This window comes from Mesoplodon bidens (assembly GCF_964165515.1).
Source record: "Mesoplodon bidens genome assembly, chromosome: 7".
NCBI lineage: Eukaryota > Metazoa > Chordata > Mammalia > Artiodactyla > Ziphiidae > Mesoplodon > Mesoplodon bidens.
The window spans coordinates 78,795,849-78,820,329 of NC_138164.1; the positions used below are offsets into that span (position 1 = coordinate 78,795,849).

Consider the following 24,481-nt stretch of genomic DNA (forward strand, 5'->3'; position numbering starts at 1 on the left):
CTTTAATTAAAATTTGGTATTTGGGAAGTTTTGTCAAAAGGATTTAAAACACTTGGTCAAATAAGATCATAGGTCACTGTGAGACAATAGTTACTTAGCGAAAGTGACAATAAAACATTTCAAACACAAATACAGAACAGATCACTTAAAAGGCAAAGAACTTAAAACCTGTTAGCAAAGACAGTTCAACATTTTAAGAAAACGTGTCCTTTTAAGAGAAAGCCCAAATTCAAGTGTTGTACCAGCTTACTTTTAAAATTCATTTACTCAATTAAATTTATTCTAAACTTAGTCAATCCTGACCATGCGCAAAACCCTTTTCTCAGGGTCCACTTTCCACAAACCTTTTATCACTTTCTAATTTCCATCACTTTATTTTTTTCCATCCAGAAACAACCAGAAGACAGACTTTCTTTTCCCTTAATTAAATGCAATTCCATTCCTCACACTTTCTTTACTGAAAACACACAGTCTACTTTCCTTAAATGTTTTTTTCACATCAAGTTACTTTTCTTGTTGACAACCTGTAACAGAATAAGGTCTTATTTGACCTCTAGTAAACCTGGGTACAACAGAAGTACTATACTTAACACTGATGACTCTAAAGACATGTCTATATTAATCAGACCAACCAGCTTAAGCCAGCTTGTATGGAAGAAAAGAAAGTTGCTATATAAGTAAATGCTAGTTAACACAAATGATCTTATTTGCAGTAGATCTCAAAACTAGAAATCTAAGATTCCTCTTTACTTGTTTTAGGCCCTGTCTTCTTTTTTAAAGGCATTTGGAGGACTTTAAATGTAGGGACCTAAGAGGTCATCATCCCTTCTCCTATCAGTATAGAAATCCTCTTTAGAACATTCCTATCAGTTATTGCTTGAGCACTTCCCTTACACTTAGGGCTTCTCAAATTTTTCCTCCAAAGTGCCCTAAGGACATAATACCTTTTGGCAAAGAAGTAGTTATAGATGTAGTACAAATTAAATTTGCAAATATAAATATCTCTAAACATACCCGTTTTCACTTAAAAAGTCATCTGAATTTTGCATTCTATTTCATTGTATGTGTGTTGTATCCAAAAACAGCAGTATACACTTTCTTCTCAACTGCTCATGGAACATTCTCCAGGATAGATCATATCTTGGGTCACAAATCAAGCCTTGGTAAATTTAAGAGAATTGAAATCGTATCAAGTGTCTTCTCCGACCACAACACTAGGAAACTAGATATCCATTACAGGAAAAAATCTGTCAAAAATACAAACACATGGAGGCTAAACAATACACTAATAACCAAGAGATCACTGAAGAAATCAAAGAGGAAATCAAAAAATACCTAGAACCAAGTGACAATGAAAACACGACAAACCAAAACCTAAGAGATGCAGCAAAAGCAGTTCTAAGAGGGAAGGTTATAGCAGTACAATCCTCCCTCAAGAAACAAGAAACATTTCAAATAAACAAGCTAACCTTACACTTAAAGCAATTAGACAAAGTAGAACAAAAATAACCCAAAGTTAGCTGAAGATATCATAAAGATCAGATCAGGAATAAATGAGAAAGAAATGAAGGAAACAATAGCAAAGATCAACAAAAGTAAAAGCTGGTTCTTTTAGAAGATAAAAAAAAATTGATAAACCACTACCCAGACTCATCAAGAAAAAACAGGGAGAAGACTCAAATCAATAGAATTAGAAATGAAAAAGGAGAAGTAACAACTGACACTGCAGAAATGCAAAGGATCATGAGAGATTACTACAAGCAACTATATGCCACTACAATGGAAAACCTGGAAGAAATGGACAAATTCTTAGAAAAGTACAACCTTCTGAGACTGAACCAGGAAGAAATAGAAAATATAAACCGACCAATCACAAGCATTGAAATTGAAACTGTGATTAAAAATCTTCCAACAAACAAAAGCCCAGGACCAGATGGCTTCAGAGGCAAATTCTATCAAACATTCAGAAAAGAGCTAACACCTATGCTCCTCAAACTCTTCCAAAATATAGCAGAGGGAAGAACACTCCCAAACTCATTCTACAAGGCCACCATCACCCTGATACCAAAACCGGACAAAGATGCCACAAAGAAAGAAAACTACAGGCCAATATCATTGATGAACATAGATGCAGAAATCCTCAACAAAATACTAGCAAACAGAATCCAAGAGCACATTAAAAGGATCATACACCATGATCAAGTGGGTTTATCCCAGGAATGCAAGGGTTCTTCAATATATGCAAATCAATCAATGTGATACACCATATTAACTAACTGAAGGAGAAAAACCATATGACCATCTCAATAGATGCAGAGAAAGCTTTTGATAAAATTCAACACCCATTTATGAGAAAACCCTCCAGAAAGTAGGCATAGAGGGAACTCAACATAACAGAGGCCATGTATGACAAACCCACAGGCAACATCATTCTCAATGTTGAAAAACTGAAACCATTTCCACTAAGATCAGGAACATGACAAGGTTGCCCACTCTCACCACTATTATTCAACATGGTTTTGGAAGTTTTAGCCACAGCAGTCAGAGATGAAAAAGAAATAAAAGGAATACAAATCAGAAAAGAAGTAAAACTGTCAGTGTTTGCAGATGACATGATACTATCCATAGAGAATCCTAAAGAAGCTACCAGAAAACTACTAGAGCTAATCAATGAATCTGGTAAAGTAGCAGGATACAAAATTAATGCACAGAAATCTCTTGCATTCCTATACACTAACAACAGAAGATCAGAAAGAGAAATTAGGGGAACAATCCCATTTACCATTGCAACAAAAACACTAAAATACCTAAGAATAAACCTACCTAAGGAGACAAAAGACCTGTATGCAGAAAACTATAAGACACTGATGAAAGAAGTCAAAGATGAAACAAACAGATGGAGAGATATACCATGTTCGTGAATTGGAAGAATCAACATTGTGAAAATGACTATACTACCCAAAGCAATCTACAGATTTAATGTAATCCTTATCATACTACCAATGGCATTTCTCACAGAACTAGAACAAAAAATTTCACAATTTGTATGGAAACACAAAAGACCCCAAATAGCCAAAGCAGTCTTGAGAATGAAAAATGGAGCTGGAGGAATCAGGCTCCTGGACTTCAGACTATACTACAAAGCTACAGTAATCAAGGCAGTATGGTACTGGCACAAAAACAGAAATATAGATCAATGGAACAGGATAGAAAGCCCAGAGATAAACCCACGCACATCTGGTCACCTTATCTTTGATAAAGGAGGTAAGAATATACAGTGGAGAAACAACAGCCTCTTCAATAAGTGGTGCTGGGAAAACTGGACAGCTACATGTAAAAGAATGAAATTAGAACACTCCCTAACACCATACACAAAAATAAACTCAAAATGGATTAAAGCCCTAAATGTAAGGCCAGACACTATCAAACTCTTAGAGGAAAACATAGGCAGAACACTCTATGACATAAATCACAGCAAGATCCTTTTTGACCCACCTCCTAGAGAAATGGAAATAAAAACAAAAAAAAAAAAACAAATGGGACCTCATGAAACTTAAAAGCTTTTGCATAGCAAAGGAAACCATAAACAATATGAAAAGACAACCCTCAGAATGGGAGAAAATATTTGCCAATGTAGCAACTGACAAAGGATTAATCTCCAAAATCAAAATCAAAAAAACAAACGACCCAATGCAAAAATGGGCAGAAGACCTAAATAGATATTTCTCCAAAGAAGATATACAGATTGCCAACAAACACATGAAAGGATGCTCAACATCAGTAATCATTAGAGAAATGCAAATCAAAACTACAATGAGGTATGACCTCACACCGGTCAAAATGGCCATCATCAAAAAACCTACAAACAGTTAATGCTGGAGAGGGTGTGGAGAAAAGGGAACCCTCTTGCTCTCTTGGTGGGCATGTAAACTGATACAGCCACTATGGAGAACAGTATGGAGGTTCCTTAAGAAACTAAAAATAGAACTACGATATGACCCAGCAATCCCACTACTGGACATATTCCCTGAGAAAACCATAATTCAAAAAGCGTCACGTGGCACTGTGACGTTCCCAGGGAGGAACGAAGTGTAAACAGCGCAGGGCATTTTGGGAGGGGGATCGTTTCACACAGCTCCATTATAGCGCTGCCCGCTGCCTCCATGGTTTCCCTTCCTTCCCCACTACCGCCTCCCGTCCCTAAGCCCCAGCGGGAAGGCTGGGCCTAGGGTGGGGGAGGCAGGAGTGAAAGGAGGAAAGCGTAAAAGGGAGAAAGGGAAGAAGTGAGGAGAAAGGGTGAGTCGGGAAGGGTTAGTGGTAGAGGCTAACGTGCGAAGCGCGGAAGCCCAGCGGACGGACTGACGACGGACGCGCCTGTGCTGCTGCTGCCGCGGCTGCGGCGCCCACCTGAGGCACGTCGAAGCCGCGGCGGCGGCTGCGGCGGCAGCAGCGGAAACAAGAGGGGAGCAATGGCGGCCGACAGCCCAGAGGAGAAAGATATAGAACTTATTGTTCTAGATGCTATTGTGTCTGAAGAACCAGAACAGGATGATGAACTCTATAATCCAGAGAGTGAACAAGATAAAAATGAGGAAAAGGGTTCAAAAAGAAAAAGTGACCGAATGGAATCTACTGACACAAAGCGACAAAAGCCTTCTGTTCATTCAAGACAATTGATTTCTAAGCCACTGAGCTCATCAGTCAGCAATAACAAAAGAATGGTTAGTACAGAAGGAAAGCCAGTCACAGAGTATAAAAATGAGGACTATCAAAGATCTGAAAGATACAAACGTCTAGAAGCTGATCGGAAGATTCGTTTGTCAAGTAGTGCCTCCAGAGAACCTTATAAGAGTCAACCTGAGAAAACATGTCTGCGGAAAAGGGATCCTGAAAGGAGGGTCAAATCCCCTACACCAGATGGTTCTGAGAGAATTGGGCTTGAAGTGGACAGACGTGCAAGCAGATCCAGCCAGTCTTCTAAGGAGGAAGTGAACTCTGAAGAATATGCCTCTGACCATGAGACTGGCAGCAGTGGTTCTTCTGATGAGCAAGGCAACAACACTGAGAATGAGGAGGAAGGGGTGCAAGATGTGGAGGAAGATGAAGAGGTAGATGACGATGGAGAGGACGAAGAGAAGGAAGAAGAAGAGGAAGAGGAGGAGGAGGAGGAAGAGGAGGAGGAGGAAGAAGAAGAATATGAACAGGATGAGAGAAACCAGAAGGAAGAGGGAAATGATTATGACACCCGAAGTGAGGCTATCGACTCTGTTTCCTTCACAGATGGACCTGTCAGATCTGGTTCAGGAACAGATGGATCAGATGAGAAAAAGAAGGAAAGGAAGAGAGCTAGAGGCATATCTCCTATTGTTTTTGATACAAGTGGAAGCTCTGCATCAGAGTCATATGCAGGTTCAGAAAAGAAGCATGCGAAATTACAATCTGCCGTTCATGTTGTCCGAAAAGATCAAACCAGTAAACTCAAATATGTCCTACAGGATGCGAGATTTTTTCTCATAAAGAGTAACAGCCATGAGAATGTGTCCCTTGCCAAAGCTAAGGGTGTATGGTCTACACTGCCAGTAAATGAGAAGAAATTAAATGCTGCATTCAGATCTGCAAGGAGTGTTATCTTAATATTTTCTGTGAAAGACAGTGGAAAATTTCAAGGATTTGCAAGACTTTCTTCAGAATCACACCATGGAGGATCTCCTATACATTGGGTACTTCCAGCAGGAATGAATGCTAAAATGCTGGGAGGTGTCTTTAAAATTGACTGGATTTGCAGGCGTGAATTACCCTTCACCAAGTCGGCTCATCTCACCAATCCTTGGAATGGACATAAGCCAGTAAAGATCGGACATGATGGACAGGAAATTGAACTTGAATGTGGAAACCAGCTTTGTCTTCTATTTCCCCCTGATGAAAGTATTGATTTGCATCAGGTCGTTCATAAAATGCCTCACAAGAGAAGAATGCATTCTCAGCCCCGGTCAAGAGATCGTCCATCCCGTCGAGAACCAGTCCGGGATGTGGGAAGGCGTCGACCAGAAGATTATGATATTCATAACAGCAGAAAGAAAGCAAGGATTGACTATGCCCCTGAGTTTCATCAGAGACCAGGGTATTTAAAGGATCCACGATACCAGGAAGTAGATAGACGGTTTTCAGGAGTTTGCCGAGATGTGTTTTTAAATGGGTCCTACGATGATTATTTGAGGGAATTTCATAACATGGGACCACCAGCACCTCGGCGAGGAATGACTCCTTATCCTGGAATGGAACAACCTCCACACCATCAGCACCATGCTCCACCTCCTCAAGCTCATCCCCCCTACTCAGGACATCACCCAGTACCACATGAAGCAAGATACAGAGATAAACGAGTACATGATTATGATATGAGGGTGGATAATTTCCTTCATCGAACACAAGCTGTTGTCACTGGTCGGAGAAGTAGACCTCGTAAAAGAGATTGGGAGCGAGAGCGAGATCACCCTAGAGATAACAGAAGAGACAGAGAACGAGATACAGGACGTGATAGAGAAAGAGAGCGATTATGTGATCGGGACAGAGACCGAGGGGAGAGAGGTCGATATAGAAGATAATGTGTTTTTGGAAGCACTGATTGTTTAAAAATAAAAAGAATCTTGTATTCTTCTTTTTGTGTGTGTTTACAAGTAGTAAAATTATTTTCAACTGTCTACTTAAAGTTCATTGTGTAGAAGGATTTATTATGACCCTCTTTGTTCCAAGCATGCAGTATAATAAGAACTGGAAAAACTCAAATCCTCCAAAAAATGCACAGTTGACAATTTGAGTTGAGGCTTTTATTGTGGCAGAATGGAACAGTCCAAGAATGTAGATATTGATTCAGTCTCCATAAATGTTCATCTACATATAATATGTTCATCCTAGAGTTTTTTGTTTCTTTGTTTGCTTTCTTTCTTTTGGATCTTGATGGATGACGGCCACAATATTTTGCTTTGATGTATTTCTAAATGTAGGTGCACATGGTTCAGTAAAAATAATGCTGCTATCAAGTATGCAAATATTGAAATATGATGGTTTGACTGTATGGCAGTGCTGTAGCACCCTCTTGGTTTCTCCTTTTCCTTTTTTTTAATCTTAAAAAAAGTCACTTTTTATGTTTCTTCCATCTTCAATGATGAGAGCAATATTAAGAACATGTTGCTATCTAACTGTTAGTCTTTTTAGATAAAAAATTCCTATGTTCAGTAGCATGGTCGATGCTATTGTTTAGCCTTCCCCTCCAAACTGTATACATTGGCTTGGAATGTTCACAACTTGTGTGTATGGCAGCGGAAGATAATTCCCATATTCTACATTGCTACTGTTTTGTATAAAATAAATTGGTAAAGATTGACAAAAAAAAAGAGTCACGTAACACAATAATCATTGCAGCACTATTTACAATAGCCAGGACATGGAAAAAATCTAAGTGTTGATAGACAGATGAATGGATAAAGAAGATGTGACACATATGTACAATGAAATATTACTCAGCCATAAAAAGAAATGAAATTGAGTTATCTGTAGTGAGGTGGATGGACCTAGAGACTGTCATACATAGTGAAGTCAGAAAGAGAAAAACAAATACCGTATGCTAACACATATATATGGCATCTTAAAAAAAAAATAGTTCTGATGAACATAGGTTCAGGACAGGAATAAAGAAGCCGAAGTAGAGAATGGACTTGAGGACACAGGGAGGGGGAAGAGTAAGCTAGGACGAAGTGAGAGAGTGGCATCGAAATATATACACTACCAAATGTATAATAGTTAGTGGGAAGCAGCCACATAGCACAGGGAGATCAGCTCAGTGCTTTGTGACCACCTAGAGGGGTGGGATAGGGAGGGATGGAGGGAGACGCAAGCGGGACAGGATATGGGGATACATGTATACATATAGCTGATTCACTTTGTTATACAGCAGAAACTAACACAACATTGTAAACAATTATACTCCAACAAAGAGGTTTAAAAAATTTTTTAAAGACCATAATGAGATATCACTACATCTATTAGGACAGCTAAAATGAAAAATAGTGACAATAACAAATGCTGGCATAATGGAGAATCTGATCTCTCATATATTGCTAGTGAGAATGTAAAATGGTACACTTGGGAAATCAGTTTGGCAGTTTTTTAAAATAATGAAACATACATTTATACAACCCAACCATTTCACTCCTTGGTATTTATACCAAAGAATCAAATACCTATGTTCACATAAAACCAGTAAATGATTGTTATAGCAGCTTTAAAAAAATTCTAATTGAAGTATAATTGACATATAACATCATATCAGTTTCAGATGTACAACATAATTGTTTGATATTTGCATATGTTGCAAACTGATCTCCACAATATGTCTAGTTAACATCTGTCACCATACATGGATACATTTTTTTTTCTTGTGATGATAACTTTTAATACCTACTCTCTTATCAACTTTCAAATATACAATATAGTTTTATTAACTATAGTCACCATGCTATACGTTACATCCCTAGGACTTATTTTATAAGTGAAAGTTTGTACCTTTTGACCCCCTTCACTCATTTCATCCACTCCCCACTCCCTTGCCTCTGGCAACAACTCATCTGTTCTCTGTATCTATGAGCTCAGTTTTTTTTGTTTTGTTTTGTTTTAGATTCTACATATGAGTGCTAGAGCAGCTTTATTTGTAACAGCCAGAAACTGAAACAAACAAAATGTTCCTCAATAGGTGAATGGCTAAACAAATTGTAGTATACCCATACTATGAAATTAAAAGGAATTAATTAACTCAGCAATTAAAAGGAATGAACTATTAATACACAACAATTTGGATGGATCTCAAAAATACATTATGCTAACTAAAAAAAAGCGAATCTCAATATAGTGTGTGACACACTATAAGATGCCATGTACATCAGCAGTCCCCAACATTTTTGGCACCAGGGACCGGTTTCATAGAAGACAATTTTTTTCCACAGCCAGGGGTTGAGGGTGTGGTGGGATGGTTCAGGCAGTAATGCAAGCGATGCGGAGCAATGGGGAGCGATGGGGAGCGGCACATGAAGCTTCACTTGCCCGCTGCTCACCTCCAGCTGTGTGGCCCAGTTTCTAACAGGCTGGAGACCAGTATCAGTCTGAGGCCTGGGGGTTGGGGACCCTTGATGTACATAATATTCTCCAAATGACAAAATTATAGAGATGGAAAACATACTAGTGGTTGCCAGGGTTATGGGATGGTGAGAAGTTGGGCGAAGGGGGCAGCTATAAGAGAGTAGCACAAGGGAGATCTTCGTGATGATGGACCAGTTCCCTATCTTGACGGCACTGGTTGCTAAATGAGTCATGTGACAAAATGACATAGAACAATATACAAACATTGCGCCAATGTCAATTTCCTGGCTTTGATATTGTACTATAATTGTGTAAGATGGAACCACTGGGGGAAACTGAGTGAAACGTTCATGGTCCTCTTTCTCTCTATAGTACAGAGTGAATCTATAGTCTATATTTATTTTATGAATCTATAATCATTTTTAAATAAAAGGTTTAAAAAACACATATTCATGTTAAATTTAACATTTAACATTTTATTTATGTATTGCAAAAAAAGTCTTTAGGGCTTCCCTGGTGGCGCAGTGGTTGAGAGTCCGCCTGCCGATGCAGGGGACACGGGTTCGTGTCCAGGTCCGGGAGGATCCCCCGTGCCACGGAGTTGCTGGGCCCGTGAGCCATGGCTGCTGGGCCTGCGCGTCCAGAGCCTGTGCTCCGCAACGGGAGAGGCCGCAACAGTGAGAGACCCGCGTACCGCAAATAAATAAATAAATAAATAAATAAATAAATTAAAAAAAATAAAAATCTTTAAGACACACTAAGTGAGATAAAAGCAAGGCTAAGAATGATGTATTAAAACAGTGTGCTCCTATGTATTTTTTCTTTTGGAAGGGCCATATATGCATGTATATATGCTTATATAGTCATAGAAATTTCCTAAGTGATAGTCAAGAAAATAATAACAGAGGCTGCCCCTGGGCAGGAGAGAGATTGGGGTAAGAGACAATTTGAAAAGTGAAAAGGGGCTGTATTAATAATTATACAGTGACAACAGGCACTGACAGGACAAAAATGGGAAAATCAGAGTTTATGGTCACTGATAGTATGCACTCAACAAATGTTAATAATTGTTATTTTCTTTTTTCTTCCGTATATTTTTATCTATTTTGTACAAGAAAATATTTATGGTAACAGAGGACTAAGTTAGTTTTATTAACCCTTCTACTGAAAAAAAATTAAGTTAGTTTTAAAACATTGTTAAGCCCATCAAATATATGATAGGACATCACTTAAAACACCTCAGTGGTCAACAATCCAAATGCCTAGTGGGCCAGTCAGGTAAGGTAGATGTGTGAATTGGGCCATGTGTAGTATTTAGGAAATGGCTGAGACTGTGACAAACTGGAAAGAACTCCAAGACAAAGCACTCAAATGCAAATGTTTATAAGACTCAGCCTGGGCCAGAAAAACACAGCAATGTCCTGCCAGTGCCCAGTAGTGACCCCATCCATGTCTGCTCACTAAGGCATGCTGTTCCACTGCAGACAAGTCTAATTACTAGAAAGTTTTTTATGCTGAAGTGACATTTACCTGTGGTGATTTCTCCCTATTAATCCTAGTTCTGAGCATTTCCTTCATAATGAGAATTGTGGACCTGGTTTCATAGTAAGTTAATTGGACTTGTTGGCATCCAATTAAGAACTAGTTCCTTTACTAAGTGCTCAGAGCTGCCTACAGGTAGACAATGTAACTCAAGTTTGTCCTCACACAAACCAGGGTAAATGCAAACTCTGTCATTTAACAGATCCAATACATTGAAAAAGTGATTCAATCTTTACTTATCTTCCTATTCAAAATGAGGATAATAAAAATGGCCAATTTGCAGAGTTGCTGTGAAGATTAAATATGGAAACGTTAAAATGCCAAGTAGGGGCTTCCCTGGTGGCGCAGTGGTTGAGAGTCCGCCTGCCGATGCAGGGGACACGGGTTCGTGCCCCGGTCTGGGAAGATCCCACATGCCGCAGAGCGGCTAGGCCCGTGAGCCATGGCTGCTGGGCCTGCGCGTCCGGAGCCTGTGCTCTGCAAGGGGAGAGGCCACAACAGTGAGAGGCCCGCCTACCAAAAAAAAAAAAAAAAAAAAAAAAAAAAAAAAAAAAAAAAAAAGAAAAAAAAAATGCCAAGTAGATGTCAAAGAAAATGACTCCTTCTGTCAGAAAACAATTGTGATAGAGGTTACTTTGGACCTTATTGTTCAACTTATGTGGATTTTGTGAGAGTGGAAAATATGCAGATTTTCAGAGTAATTTCATAGCCAGGGATCGAAGGTTGAGCTTCCTCTCTTCCCAATCTACCAGGCATGTTTCCTCATTTTGCCACTAGATGGCAGTTGCTTCCCAGAGCATTTGAGCTCCAAGGAAGTGAAATCTCCAAAGCTCATCCAAGGCTCTCATTCATGTTACAAATCAGGCCTAGAGCCACACCAAGTAACAGGGTGTCTATCCTCTCAAGGAGAATTTGTTTCACTCAGTAACCAAGAACTTCAGAGCCCGTTCCTGAAATTCAACGAGGGAAGAGGTGATGGTCCAGAAGAGCAATTTATTACTCACTCACTCCGCTAACCTGGATTTGCTCCTGCCACAGGGCCTTTGCACTTGGCTGTCCCAGCTTCCTGGGTCCTCTTCCCCCAGGCATTTGTATAGCATACTCCTTTCTGTATTTGCGTACTAGCTCACAGCACCCATAACGTAAGTCCCAGGACAGCTGGGGCTGTGTTTTGTTCCTTACAGCATCCCCAACCTCAATAACTGTGCCTACTACATACTAATAAACATTTGCCCAATAAATACCTGTCAAATGAAAGTTAAATGAATACCTAAGTTCTCAAAAGTTGCTCATCCACTAGCTAAAATAACACTCTTTCTCTTTTCCTTAAGAAAGCAAATCCAGATGCCAGAGAAGGAGAGAGACTCTGTCTAACCAGCCCAGGACTGAATGTGGCCATGGTCCCCACCCCTCACCTGTGGAAATCACATCTCATCTCCTACATTGCTTGAGCCTCGGGTGACAATGGCAAGGCTAATAAACTGACCTGAGGTAATGGGGGAAAGTCAGGAATGATCTTTTTCTTTCCTTATCAGTAACATGGCTTTTAATAGTCATTCTGGAGAAAAAGCTATTGCCAAAACCCAATACTCCTTTGTTTTGTCTTTTATCCACACCTCTATTTTGTAGGTGCCTCAAACTCAAATAAATTCATTCTCTTCTTCCACAAACTGTCCCCGATAATGGCACCCCAGTCATAGGACTTTAGCTCATTGCTCTCCTTGGACACCACATGTAACTGTCACCCCCTAATAATCCTACCTCAAGCCTCTACACTCCTCTTTCCCATTCTTACTGCCATCACCCAGGGCCCTCATTTCCCTGGGCTGTCACAAAAGGCTATTTGACAAAATGCACAGCTCTATGACCTGCTCAAAACTTTCTATGGACTCTTTAAGATCAGCTTATTTCATCTCCTTTGTGAAGCCTTCTCTCTCCCTGCCTCTCTGAGTAGAATTGACGCTCTGTTCCATGTGTCTCCACTTGTTTCATGTAGATTTCTCTCATGGTATCTATCCCTCTTTATTGCAATGAATTTTTACCAGCTGTTTCTCACTAGAGTAACATGAGGGCTGGGCCATATTTTATTCATTTGTTTGTTATTGTTTTTTTATGCCCAGCACCTAAAAATGCATCTGCAACATACTGATGGCCATAATTGGTCCCCACTATGTGCCAAATAAACCCCAACATCTTGTCCTATCATTCAAGGGCACCAGTATGTTGCTTAATTGTTTCCCCACATGTCCCATCCACTCCCAGGCATTGCTGGCCACCCTGGGAGTCCCTGTAGCACATATCAGGGACTACCTAGTGCCCGTGGAGAAAGGCCTCTGAATGATAAACTTTAGTACATGATGGTAGATCATACTGTCATCTAGTTGAGTCTAGAGCCAGATTACCTGGGTTCCAATCTCCCTTCCACAATTTACTGGTTGTGTGACTTGGAAAAGTATTACTTTAACCTCTATGGGCCTCACTTTCCTCATTGGCAAAAAGGTGGTTATAATAGTACATTTCCCATAAATTGTTTTCTTTCTTTTTTCTTTTCTTTTTTTTTTGGAGGATTGGGTAAATATATGTGAAGCTCTGGAACAATCTTGACAAATAGTAAGCATTCAATTAATTCTAATTATTATTAAGCATCTGCTGTATATCAACTGTGATGCCAGAAACTTGACATATATTACATCTAATCCTTACAACACCACCAGAAGGAGGCAAATTTTCCTCCTTCAACTGGTAAGAGGGCTAAGGCCCATAGAAGTTGAGTATCTTTCTCAAATTCACATGGTCAGGAAGTGCTGGGACAAGGATTTGAACCCAAAGTTGTCTCTCTCCTCTCTGCTAACTCTTTCCAAACTTCAGTCAACTGCATCCCACTTATGAGACTTTTGCCATATGTGTACTATTGTTTACTAAGTATTCTTTCATTTGGCTCTTTTTCCTTTAAATAAATATAGTCTAAACTTCATTTCACTTTCACAAATGAGATTGATGTGTTGGCCACTTATCCTAATTCACATTAAAATAAATACAAAATTCTTAAATGTTTGTCCACCTTTCACTTAAAAATGTCAAATATTCCACAGTACTCGGTCAATGCAGTACTGGACCATGATGCTGAGCCTGTTTTGATTTACACGAGTTGATCTTCTGTACAACAATGTGCATATAGTTAACAATACTGTACTGTACACTTAATTTAAGAAGCCAGATTTCATGTTATGAGTTTTTTTACCACAAAAGAGAGAGAGAAAGCCAAAAAAAAAAAAAAATTTACAAAAGAATAATAGTGAAAGAGAGAGAGAGAGAGAGCCAGAAATGTTCAGTTAAAGTAATACAGAACTTCAATTCTAGACTTCAGTCCACTGCTTAAATAGCTTTGGTACAGTTGGCAATTCTCTCAACAGTTACTTTCTCTTATCTATTTCATATGGATAACACTGCAGGCTACAGCTCTTTGAGGTGTTATAGGAAAACTAAAATTAGTAACTGATGGGATAATATTGTGAGAAATATAAAGTACCCCATAAATCAATATTTTAATTATTCCTTGTGCAAAATAGTAATAACTTGTACTCATACCAGAATCAAATTATAATAATACAGGACCATAATGATAGGCTCTTGTCAATAATCCAGTAGGAATTGTTATTAGATTCCAATCCAATCAGCCCTCTCAAGGGAAAGAAACTGTGCTTCCTCATAAAAATGGAATTTTCCTGACTAAGTTATTCTCCAGGTAGGCAAAGTTTTCTCTTTATTATGGGCATATAATACAGTGAAGATGCAGTTCAAAAATTTTTATTCTGGCAACAAAAGATTAAAAATTTCCTTGTGTTCCGACCAGAGAAAGTGAGAAGTGCAACCTCCACTTGCAAATTACAAAATCCCATATTCTGAGAATTTTGAGCGTGTTCCCAAGTCTCATCCCAGTCCTGCACAAAGGGCGTCACTTTTGAGACACAGCTTAACCTGGATTTCACGCATGATGAATGCACCTTCTATACACAAACACAGACAACACAATACTGCAGGTGATAATTATTTTCCCATAAATTCAAGTACTTATTCATGTCCATACTGTCCCTTTGCTAGAGAAGGGTCTGGTACCATTTTTAGTTTACTGCATTTGCTTTTCACTTTTTTTTTTTTTTTTTTTTTTGCACTACACGGGCCTCTCACTGTTGTGGCCTCTCCTGTTGCGGAGCACAGGCTCCGGACGTGCAGGCTCAGCGGCCATGGCTCACAGGCCTAGCCGCTCTGCAGCATGTGGGATCTTCCCGGACCAGGTCACGAACCCGTGTCCCCTGCATCGCCAGGCGGACTCTCAACCACTGCGCCACCAGGGAAGCCCTGCTTTTCACTTTGCTTAACAAACATAATCTGAGGATGTTCCTAATACAGTTAAAACATAAGTACTGTTGGTTTTATAATTTCTGTCAGCATCGGTGAAAATCAAGCACATTAAAATTTTCTTTTATTAAAAAAAGAATTACTTATTTTATAAATAAAAAAGACCATAATGGCTATTTATTCCTGGTAGAAGTAAGCTTCAATTTATATGCCAATTTTGAGGAACTGGCAATGGCTGCCATAGTGCTCTCTCTGACTGCCAAGGGCCCAGGTGGCAGGGGTGAGGGGACTGGTCACCTATTTGCCATTCTTCAGCTGGTCCAATCCATTCAACTTTCCAGAGGTTATTCTCCCACCGACTTCTCTTTCTCCCACCACCGTTCCCTTACTGAATATTTCCCAGATGACGTGAGCCTGAAATTCATTCTGGCCAGTTTTATATTTCTGAGTATTTATATAAGCTATAAGGACTTAATTTCCTTTAAGCCAATTAAATAGAGCTCTTCTATGAATTAGTTTTGGCAATAGCATACATCTACAACACACATAGATACATACAAACACACAAACACAGAGACCTCATAGTTCCCATTTCAAAATTTCAGCCCCGAGTCAGGTACAGTAATATAAAACCCATCATTTACAAGGGGTTGGATTCAAATTGGGCTTCTGGCAGATGGAACAAATCCAGGTCACCTGTCTAGATGGCTAAACCCTTTTTACTAATGTTTACAGAAGAGACACTTAGGATTTCTATTTATCCTTGACAAGTCAAGTTCTAAATTACTTTACCTTCTTTCAAAATTTGCATTTTAAAAAGATGGCAGATATTACCGTTCCTGGGAAGACCTTTACCCTCTTTCAAAATTTGCATTTTAAAAAGGTGGCAGAGATAAGGATTCCTGAGAAGACCAGGTAGGATTGGAGTATTACAGGGAGATTGGCATGGCACCAAAAGCCCATAATTAATGAATTGTGAGATTAGGGGTTGGAGGCCTCTTTGAGCCTCTGGTTTTATGGGGTATTGGCGCCCGGAAGGGAAGTTATTAGTTTCCTGTAAGGTGATTTTTATAGGAGTGACAAATTTGTTTTCCCTGGGATTCCCTGATCCCAGATCTGTGGATCTGTAAGTCTTTAAATTTCTGGGGGGAATATTTTGGGTTGGACTGTCCATGTCTTGTATAATACACAGTCCAGCCAAAAACACTCCTTGGCTTTGGTCTTCAGGGAGAGTAAGAGTTGCCCCCAAGACTGAGAAAATCCCTTCCCAATAATGGGCTGGGGCATTCAGGCATGACAAGGAGCTTGTGAGTTTTAAGACTCTTTCCCCAGGTGCAAGTTAGAGGGGTGGTGGAATGTTTTCATTTTGGTTTTCCTTCAACCCCAACAATAGAGCAGGTTTCAGGGGCAAGGGGCCCAGCACGAGAAGTCAGGACAGAATAAGTGGCTCCTGTGTGCACTAGAAATTGGACAAGCTTATCTGCCACATCAGTGGTCACCCGCAGTTCCTCCCGTGTATGATGACTGTCTTCTCAGGATCCTTGGGAGGTCCCAGGTCCTGTCAATCAACCACTGCCATGACTGGCACGGGGGAATATCCTCACTCCCTTTGGAGCTGGAGGCAGTCCTTCTTCCAGTGGCCCATCTTCTTGCAGAGTGGGCATGGCGTTTTGGGTGTAGGCTGGGACCTGTTTCCTGAGCATTCCTTGCTCCAGTGTTCAGGACTCCCACAGCTGAAACTGGCTCCTTTCCCTGGTGGAGGTCTTCTAGGAGTACTTTTGGGGTGACCAGGAAGGAGGTGGCTTAGGTTTCGTCATGACAGCTGCCAAAAGCCTGGCTTGCTGTTGTTCCATCCTTAAATCATGCCGTTCCTTCTTTTCCTCCTCAGCCTGGTCTCTATTGTTAAAAACACTGAAGGCTGTGTCAATAAGAAGGTTGAGAGGGGTTTAGGGCCCCATGGCAAGCTTTTGAAGCTTCCGACAGATGTAGGGGTTGATTGGCTAATGAAGTGGGTTGCAAATACAATGTGTCCCTTGAAAATATTTGGGTCTATATTCGTATATTTTCTGAGGGCATCTACCAATCGGGGCTGAAATAGGGCTGGATTTTCATCTTGGCCTTGGGTGACCTCTTTAACCTTAACATAGTTAACAGGTTTAATTATGCATCATTTCATCCCTTCAATGAGGCGAAGGATCATGTGATCCCTACTAGTGATACCAGGCTGGCCTGGTTGATAGTCCCAACTGGGATCCATTAGAGGCACTGCTGTCAGGCCCAAAGGATATCGATGTGGTTGGGCAACCTGTAATTCATCAGCATATGTTTGAACCTGTGCCCAAATACGGGCCTTTTGCTCACTAGTGCAGCAGTGGGAAAGGACAATATTTTCATCCTTCCAGGTAAGGTCAAAGGAGAGAGTCAGTGCCTGGAATTCTTCGGTGAACTGGCCAGGGTCCTCCAAGAATCTGCCTAAGCAGGTGTGGCATTGGTTAAGGTCAGACAAGGAAAAAGGGGTGTGGACTCTGATAATTCCCTGAGGCCCACCTACTACTTCCTGAAGGAGGCAAAGAGGCTCTGGCTGCATTTCTGGTACGGAAGGGTAAAGAGGCTTATAGGGCAGGGGAGAGGCTGAAGATGGTGGAAGAGTGTTAGGGCTTGGGTCTTCTCGCTGGGGCTCCTGTTCTTCCAGGTGTGCCACTACAGAGGGCTTTTGTGTAGCCTAAATGGGTCCCAGCCGGCCAGGTTCCCTAACCTAGGACTTGCGAAGCTCTGGGTTTTCTCTCAGGGCCATAAGAGCCTGTACATAAGGAACTTCTGTCCCATTTCCCCTGCCTTTTGCAAAAGATGTCTAACTGTAGGATTGGTATTATAGTTGAGGCTCCCATTTGCTGGCCAGGCCTCATCGTCCTCAAGTTCATACTGCGACCAGGCTTCATTACAAAAGAAAATGAGCTTCTTCGTTTTAAAGAATCTAGAGAAAACTTGTCCCAGTGACTCAAACTGCAACCAAGGGGTGAGTCCTTGGGGATGGAGGAGGTGTTTCCCATCATTCCTTCATGGGGAGAGTGCTCCTGTACCAGAGAGGAGCACTACCGTTAGGCGGTCCCATGGGAGCTCTCTAAGACAGGAGTGGTTCCAGGCATCCCCATCCACATAGTCCTGTTGACTTCATCCACAATGGGGGTTAGCTACTCCCCCATGTGGCGGTCCTGTTGGCCCCAAAGTCCTGGGACCTGTATCCTATCCTGGCGTCTGTGGTACCCAGGATGAGTGACCTTCCTGAAGGTTTCTCTATACAGTCTATAGATTAATTCCTGTGTTCTGGGATATGTTCCCCTGGAATGGACATCCTCATGGCTCTAAGACTTATTTAAGTCCCAGCCTTTTTCCCTAAAAAGGTGGTAAGTTTCAGAAAACAGGCACTGGCCATTACAGCAGATGGTTTGTGAGAAAGAAAAAACTTCTCTTTTCCCTTCCCTTTTGTGGGCAGCACCCCTGGGACCTTGGTGCCATCCTCCCCCTCACCCCCTCCCACACATGCTCTGGCCAGCGGGCAGTGGGGCTGGGTGCAGGGGCTGATATGGCAGCCGAGGCAGAGGCACCGTGACTGTCGTTAGGGGGATGGAGGGCCCCGCAACCCTAGAAGAACACTCCCAATCACGTGACCCCAGGAAGGCAAGCACGGCAGATGCGGGTCATTGCTCAGGCATGTATCCCTGGGGCGTGGCCATGCAGTTTGAGTTGCCTGCCCAGCCCTAACAGGGCGTGGTGGCAGTGGGGTCAGCGTGGACTCTGGAGGGGGCCGGACAAAGGCCAGGAGGCGGGTGGTGAATGATGGTCCCACCACCGTGAGTCCCAACCACGTGGGGAGGAACCATTCCCCTCCTAATACCCGGGGGTATGCGCACAGACAGTCTACTGCTTGAGGGAGCTCCCGAAGGGATTGCAGCCGCTGTAACCATGGCACAAACTCTAAGTAAGGTTGTATTCCATATTTTTACACAATTGGACCTGTTAACAGTTAATTAAATGGTGGATGAGGCAAACCCAGAAGGCAAAGATCCTGTGGTTCAGGTCCCTAGATGCCTGTGAGGATGACTGGCAGTAAGGCTGTGCCTCTCAAGCCCAAGGGAGGTGAGAGGCTAAGTCCAAAAAGGTGACAGAGAGTAAGAAAGCAAAAGAGAGAGTAAGGGAGAGAGTAGGAGAGAATGAGAGAGTAATGGTGGGAAATAAAGTAGTCCCTCTCAAGCGCAAGGGAGGCGAGAGGCTGAGGCTTACCGAATTCTCCTGGCTAGCTCACCAATATGTTCCCAGTGAATCTGAGGTTCTTGCTTCGTTCTAAAAGAATTTGGAGATGAAATGATAGGTAAGAAGTGGAGTGTGGACCATCTCAAAAGATGGGAGGCCTTGGGAGAAACACACTCCACAGACAGAGCGTGGGCCATCTCAGAAGGCAAGAGAGGGTCCCAAAATATGGTGTGGTTAGTTTTTATGGGCTGGGTAATTTCATAGGCTAATGAGTGGGAGGATTATTCCAATTATTTGGGGGAAAGGGTCAGAGATTTCCAGGAATTGGGCCACTGCCCACTTTTTGGTCTTTTATGGCCTTTTATGGTTAGCCTCAGAACTGTCATGGTGCTGGTGGGTGTGTCATTTAGCATGCTAATATATTACAATGAGCATATAATGAGGCTCAAGGTCCATTGGAAATCGAACCTCCCGCCATCTTGGATCTAGTGAGTTCTAACCAGTTTTTGTCATGCCTATGGCCATGTCATTCTTTTAATGGTTGTGCCCTGTCCCCTTCCCTCTTGTTTCAATAAGAGATTTAGCTTTATGGGCCTTTTGGTGCCACTATAAACGATCTATAAGTAATCTGTAGCTTTCAATTTTTAAAAGATACCTTTCTAATAATTTACAACTGAAGTAACTTTTAAAAAGTCCTTTGTATTTCTCTACACTTTTTCTTTTAAAAGATAAATAGAGCTTGTAAGTCATAAAATACCTAACACCTTTCTGTTTCTGTTTGCTTTTTTTCCTCCTGATTAAGGTACTACATCTTTCTACCCATGGAAATTGAAAGATTGTTATGAATCTGCAGTCAGTTAAAAAATTTCTGTGCTTCATAAGTTATGGTGGACCAAAAGTTGCCTTAGCTAATTTTACTAAGCTAATCTGTACATTTCTACTCACATAAGGAGTCTTTTAAGAAGGCTCACACTGCAGTACAGTGATTCTCAAGCTTTCACCAAAGGACTGTTTTTTTTTTTTTTTTTAATTTCTATCCATTGCAGATTGATACTTTGGTAAAATACAATAAAAATTAATTACTAGAAAAATTTTGAGATACAAAATAAAAGCCCCATTTATTATAATAGACATAAAATGGCTGTCAAATATTAAAATGTTTGAATGTTTTATTTTCTGTTTCTATGATTATCTTGTCATAAACCAGTAAAAGGACCACACTTTGAGTAGAGCTGATGAGAATACACACACAGACATTACCACCTGCTCATTTACACTTCATCTGAGTGGACCGGGATAACTGAAGATCAACAGGATCTCCAAATACCTTCCTGTCCCCATTATGTTAAGTCACTGTTTAGAGAATAGCTGCTTCCCACTTGAAGAATAGTGAAAACTAAAGTAAATATGGGGGAAATGGCAGGCAGCTCAGTTGCAGTGGCAGCAACTCTATATTTTCCAGCTTAATGTTTCAACCTGAATTACCTGGAATTGGAAGGATGTGCTGTGGAATTTGGGAGAGAGGCTGGAAGAAAACCAATTAGTCCCTCACCAAGTATTTAATAGGCTGACAAAGGAGCTGTGTTGGAATGTTGGCTCTACATCTGCTCAGCTGTGTCTGCTTGGCAGGGTTACCCTCTCTGAAGCTGTTTCCATGAATATAAAATGGGGACAAGGATGCCTCTGGTAACCTCAGAGGTGGTTCAAAGGTTTCAATATGGTTGGTAATGGATGTTAAATTCTAAAGTGTTGTGCAAATATAAAGCATTAAGCAACTGTTTCCTAAAAGTTGAGCTAATTAGAAGTTGGAAAAATGGTTAAGACATCAGATTTATGTTTATTTATCATTAGGAGAAAATGTTTTAGCATGTCCTATATTCAAATTTACAGATGGTAAAGACAGGGAGCGCATTTGTGGGTGGAAGATTTGTTTTCTCCAGTTTATTTTTAAAGCCATTCTCTGTGGTTGACCTCTCTCTAGGTCTTTCATTCACTTTCACTTTCCTACTCCTGTTCTTTGTTGATACCTTAAATACTTGGAGCTAAATTCAAGTCTCTGAATCTCACTTTAGGATGGGAACTAAGAGGAAGTTCACCATGGAGAAACCCTGTCTCTTCTAAGCAGCAAACACAGTGACACAAGTGGTACTCAAAAGTCAGTGACCAGAGCTGGGTCTTTGCTTTAAAGTTTGCTGTTTCCTATCTGCAAGTTCACTTCCAGAAATTTATCCTATAGACATACTTCACAAAGATCATTGTGTAAGGATTATCAAGGAGGTCTGTAAAAGTGAAAAACTGAGACCAATCTAAACATCTGAAAGAATGACTAAAATTATGCTAGAGGGGTCCCAGACGCAGGCACTCATTTTTACTTCTCTAAAACTTGAGCTCAAATGGCTGAGGAGTTTTTCTACTCCCGGTATTCTGGCTTCCCTAGCTTATGCACCAGAAAAACTTCCATGTTATACTGTCTTCATTTCCCTATTTACTGATTGTGAGCTTTGTAGAACAGACTATACTTGACCTGAAATTTGGTAGATGAGGGAGAAGTTTGAGATAGAAAAGTAACGTACAATCTGGAAAACTTCCTGATAACTTAGTGAGTATACCAAGGAAATTAAGCCAGTGGCAGAATCTCTTCTTCCACTCTATTCATGGCTTCTCTTTTAACCTTCTTTACATGTAGTCCCATCCCAATCCCCTTGAGACCCAAAGAGGCAGTAAGAGAGAGCTCTGATCTGTGGTAACAAGCCTAACAAAAATCATATATTTACCCTTTAAAACTTCACCATCAGATTTCTTTGCCAGAACACCATGAAATCAAAGTGGTATTCCTGATAATCTCATGTTGACCGGGAATTCTAACTGGCATTATGCATTGTTATTGAATAAAACAGGAAACTGAATTATTATTTAATAAGTTCACTTTGTTTAGTAAGAAAAAGTCTTTTCAAACCATGAGGTACCTGAGGGAAAAGTACTTTCTAGCATATTTAGTGACAGAACTGCCTGAACAACCTTGCAGTCTGAACAGTCTTGCATCAAAAGAATTTAACCTACCTGTGGGTGCACTTGATAAGGTCAAATCTGAAGGTAAATCTTTTGATTTTACATCAGTAGTGCTCTTTCTCCCTCTCCCAACATTCAGTCTTTGCTAAACTTTACATAAAACCCACCAATATTATAAAACATTCAAAAAAAAACAAACAATCCAATCAAAAAATGGGCTGAAGACCTAAATAAATTTCTTTAAAGAAAACATACCAATGGCCAACAGGCACATGAAAAGGTGCTTAACATTGCTAATTATTAGAGAAATGCAAATGAAAACTACAATGACGTATCACCTCACAGCTGTTAGAAGGGCCATTATCAAAAAGTCTACAAATAATAAATGCTGGAGAGGGTGTGGAGAAAAGGAACCCCTCCTACACTGTTGATGGGAATGTAAATTAATACAGCCACTATGGAGAACAGTATGGAGGTTCTTTAAAAAACTAAAGTTAGAGCTACCATATGATCCAGGAATCCCACTCCTGGGCATATACCTGAAGAAAACCAAAATTCAAAAAGATACATGCACCCCAATGTTCATTGCAGCACTATTTACAATAGCCAAGACATGAAAGCAGCCTAAGTGTCCATCAATAGATGAACGGATAAAGAAGATATGGTACACACACACACACACACACATATACACACACATATACACACAATGGAATATTACTCAGCCATAAAAAAAGACGGAAATAATGCCATTTGAAGCAACATGGAAGGACCTAGAGATTATCATACTAAGTGAAGTAAGTCAGAGAAAGACAAATATCATATGGTATCACTTATTTGTGAAATCTAAAAATATGATACAGATGAACTTATTTACAAAGCAGAAACAGACTTCAGACATAGAAAACAATTTTATGGTTACCAAAAGGGAAGGCGGGGAGGGGGGTTGATAAATTAGGAGTTTGGGATTAACATATACGCATTACTAGGAATTCCCTGGCAGTCCAGTGGTTAGGGCTTCACGCTTCCACTGCAGGGGGTAGGGGTTCAGCCCCTGACTGGGGAACTAAGCTCCCACAAGCTGTGTAGCACAGCAAAAACAAAGGAGAAAAAAAACATATACACACTACTATATATAAAATAGGTAAACAACAAGGACCTACTGTATAGCACAAGGAACTATATTCAATATCTTGTAATACCCTATTGCGGAAAAGAATCTGAAGAATATATATGTGTATAACTGAATCACTTTGCTGTACACTTGAAACTTTCACAACATTGTAAATCAACTATATTTCAAAAAAATTTTTTTAATCTTATAAAACATTGAATTTCCTGAAAGAGGAAGAGATTCATAGGCGATGGAGTTGAGTACCTTAGTTAACAAGTGGAAGCCATCTTGGCTGAAGGAACGAGTCTGATGTGATAGGAAGATTGCCCAAGATATTTATTTTTGTATATACCATTTGAAATAAAACTTTTCAGTGAACAAACAATTACAAGGTATCCATGCTATGAATTGCATTGTGGAGGCAATAAGAATATCTAGGAATAGGTAGAGACATGAAATAATGCCCAAGAAACATTAAGGGAGAACAAGCAAGTTGTAGGGTAATGTGTATAATAGAATCCCATTTGCCTAAAAAGAAAATAGATTAAGTATGTATATTGTGGTCCATGTATATATAGACAGATATTTTCATATATGCATGAGCAAGTCTAGAAGGATACACCCGAATTTAACTATTGCGTAGGAAAAAAACTTTTACTGTTTACTTTATATATGGACTCCAATATCATTTCAATTTTAAAGAACGATTCATCCCCTTTGTAATTAAACCAAACACCCACCTAATGTTGAAAAGGAAGTGGAAGGACTTCCCTGGTGATCCAGTGGCTAAGACTCCCAATGCAGGGGGCCTGGGTTGAATCCCTGGTCAGGGAACAACTAGATCCCACGTGCTGTAACTAAGAGTTCGCATGCTGCAAATAAAAATCCCACGTGCCACAGCTAAGACCTGGCGTAGCCAAATAAATAAATACATAAATAAATATTTTTTAAATAAATAAAGGCAGTGGAGATATCACTTACACGTGGAATCTAAGTTAAAAATGACACAAACGAACTTATTTACAAAAGAGAAACAGACTCACAGATCTCAAAACCAAACTTATGGTTACCAAA

The 24,481-nt window shown here is 40.4% G+C and overlaps 1 protein-coding gene across 1 annotated transcript; it reads left to right on the plus strand.

Annotated features, from left to right (window-relative positions):
* Window positions 1-4,315: 4,315 nt before the first annotated feature.
* LOC308620626 (YTH domain-containing protein 1-like) lies at window positions 4,316-6,605 on the plus strand (the record flags this gene model as incomplete). The annotated part of the gene is made up of 1 exon (XM_081240416.1): window positions 4,316-6,605. The coding sequence occupies exon 1, from the start codon at window positions 4,470-4,472 to the stop codon at window positions 6,603-6,605; it is 2,136 nt and encodes a 711-aa protein (XP_081096542.1). The 5' UTR covers window positions 4,316-4,469.
* Window positions 6,606-24,481: the final 17,876 nt, after the last annotated feature.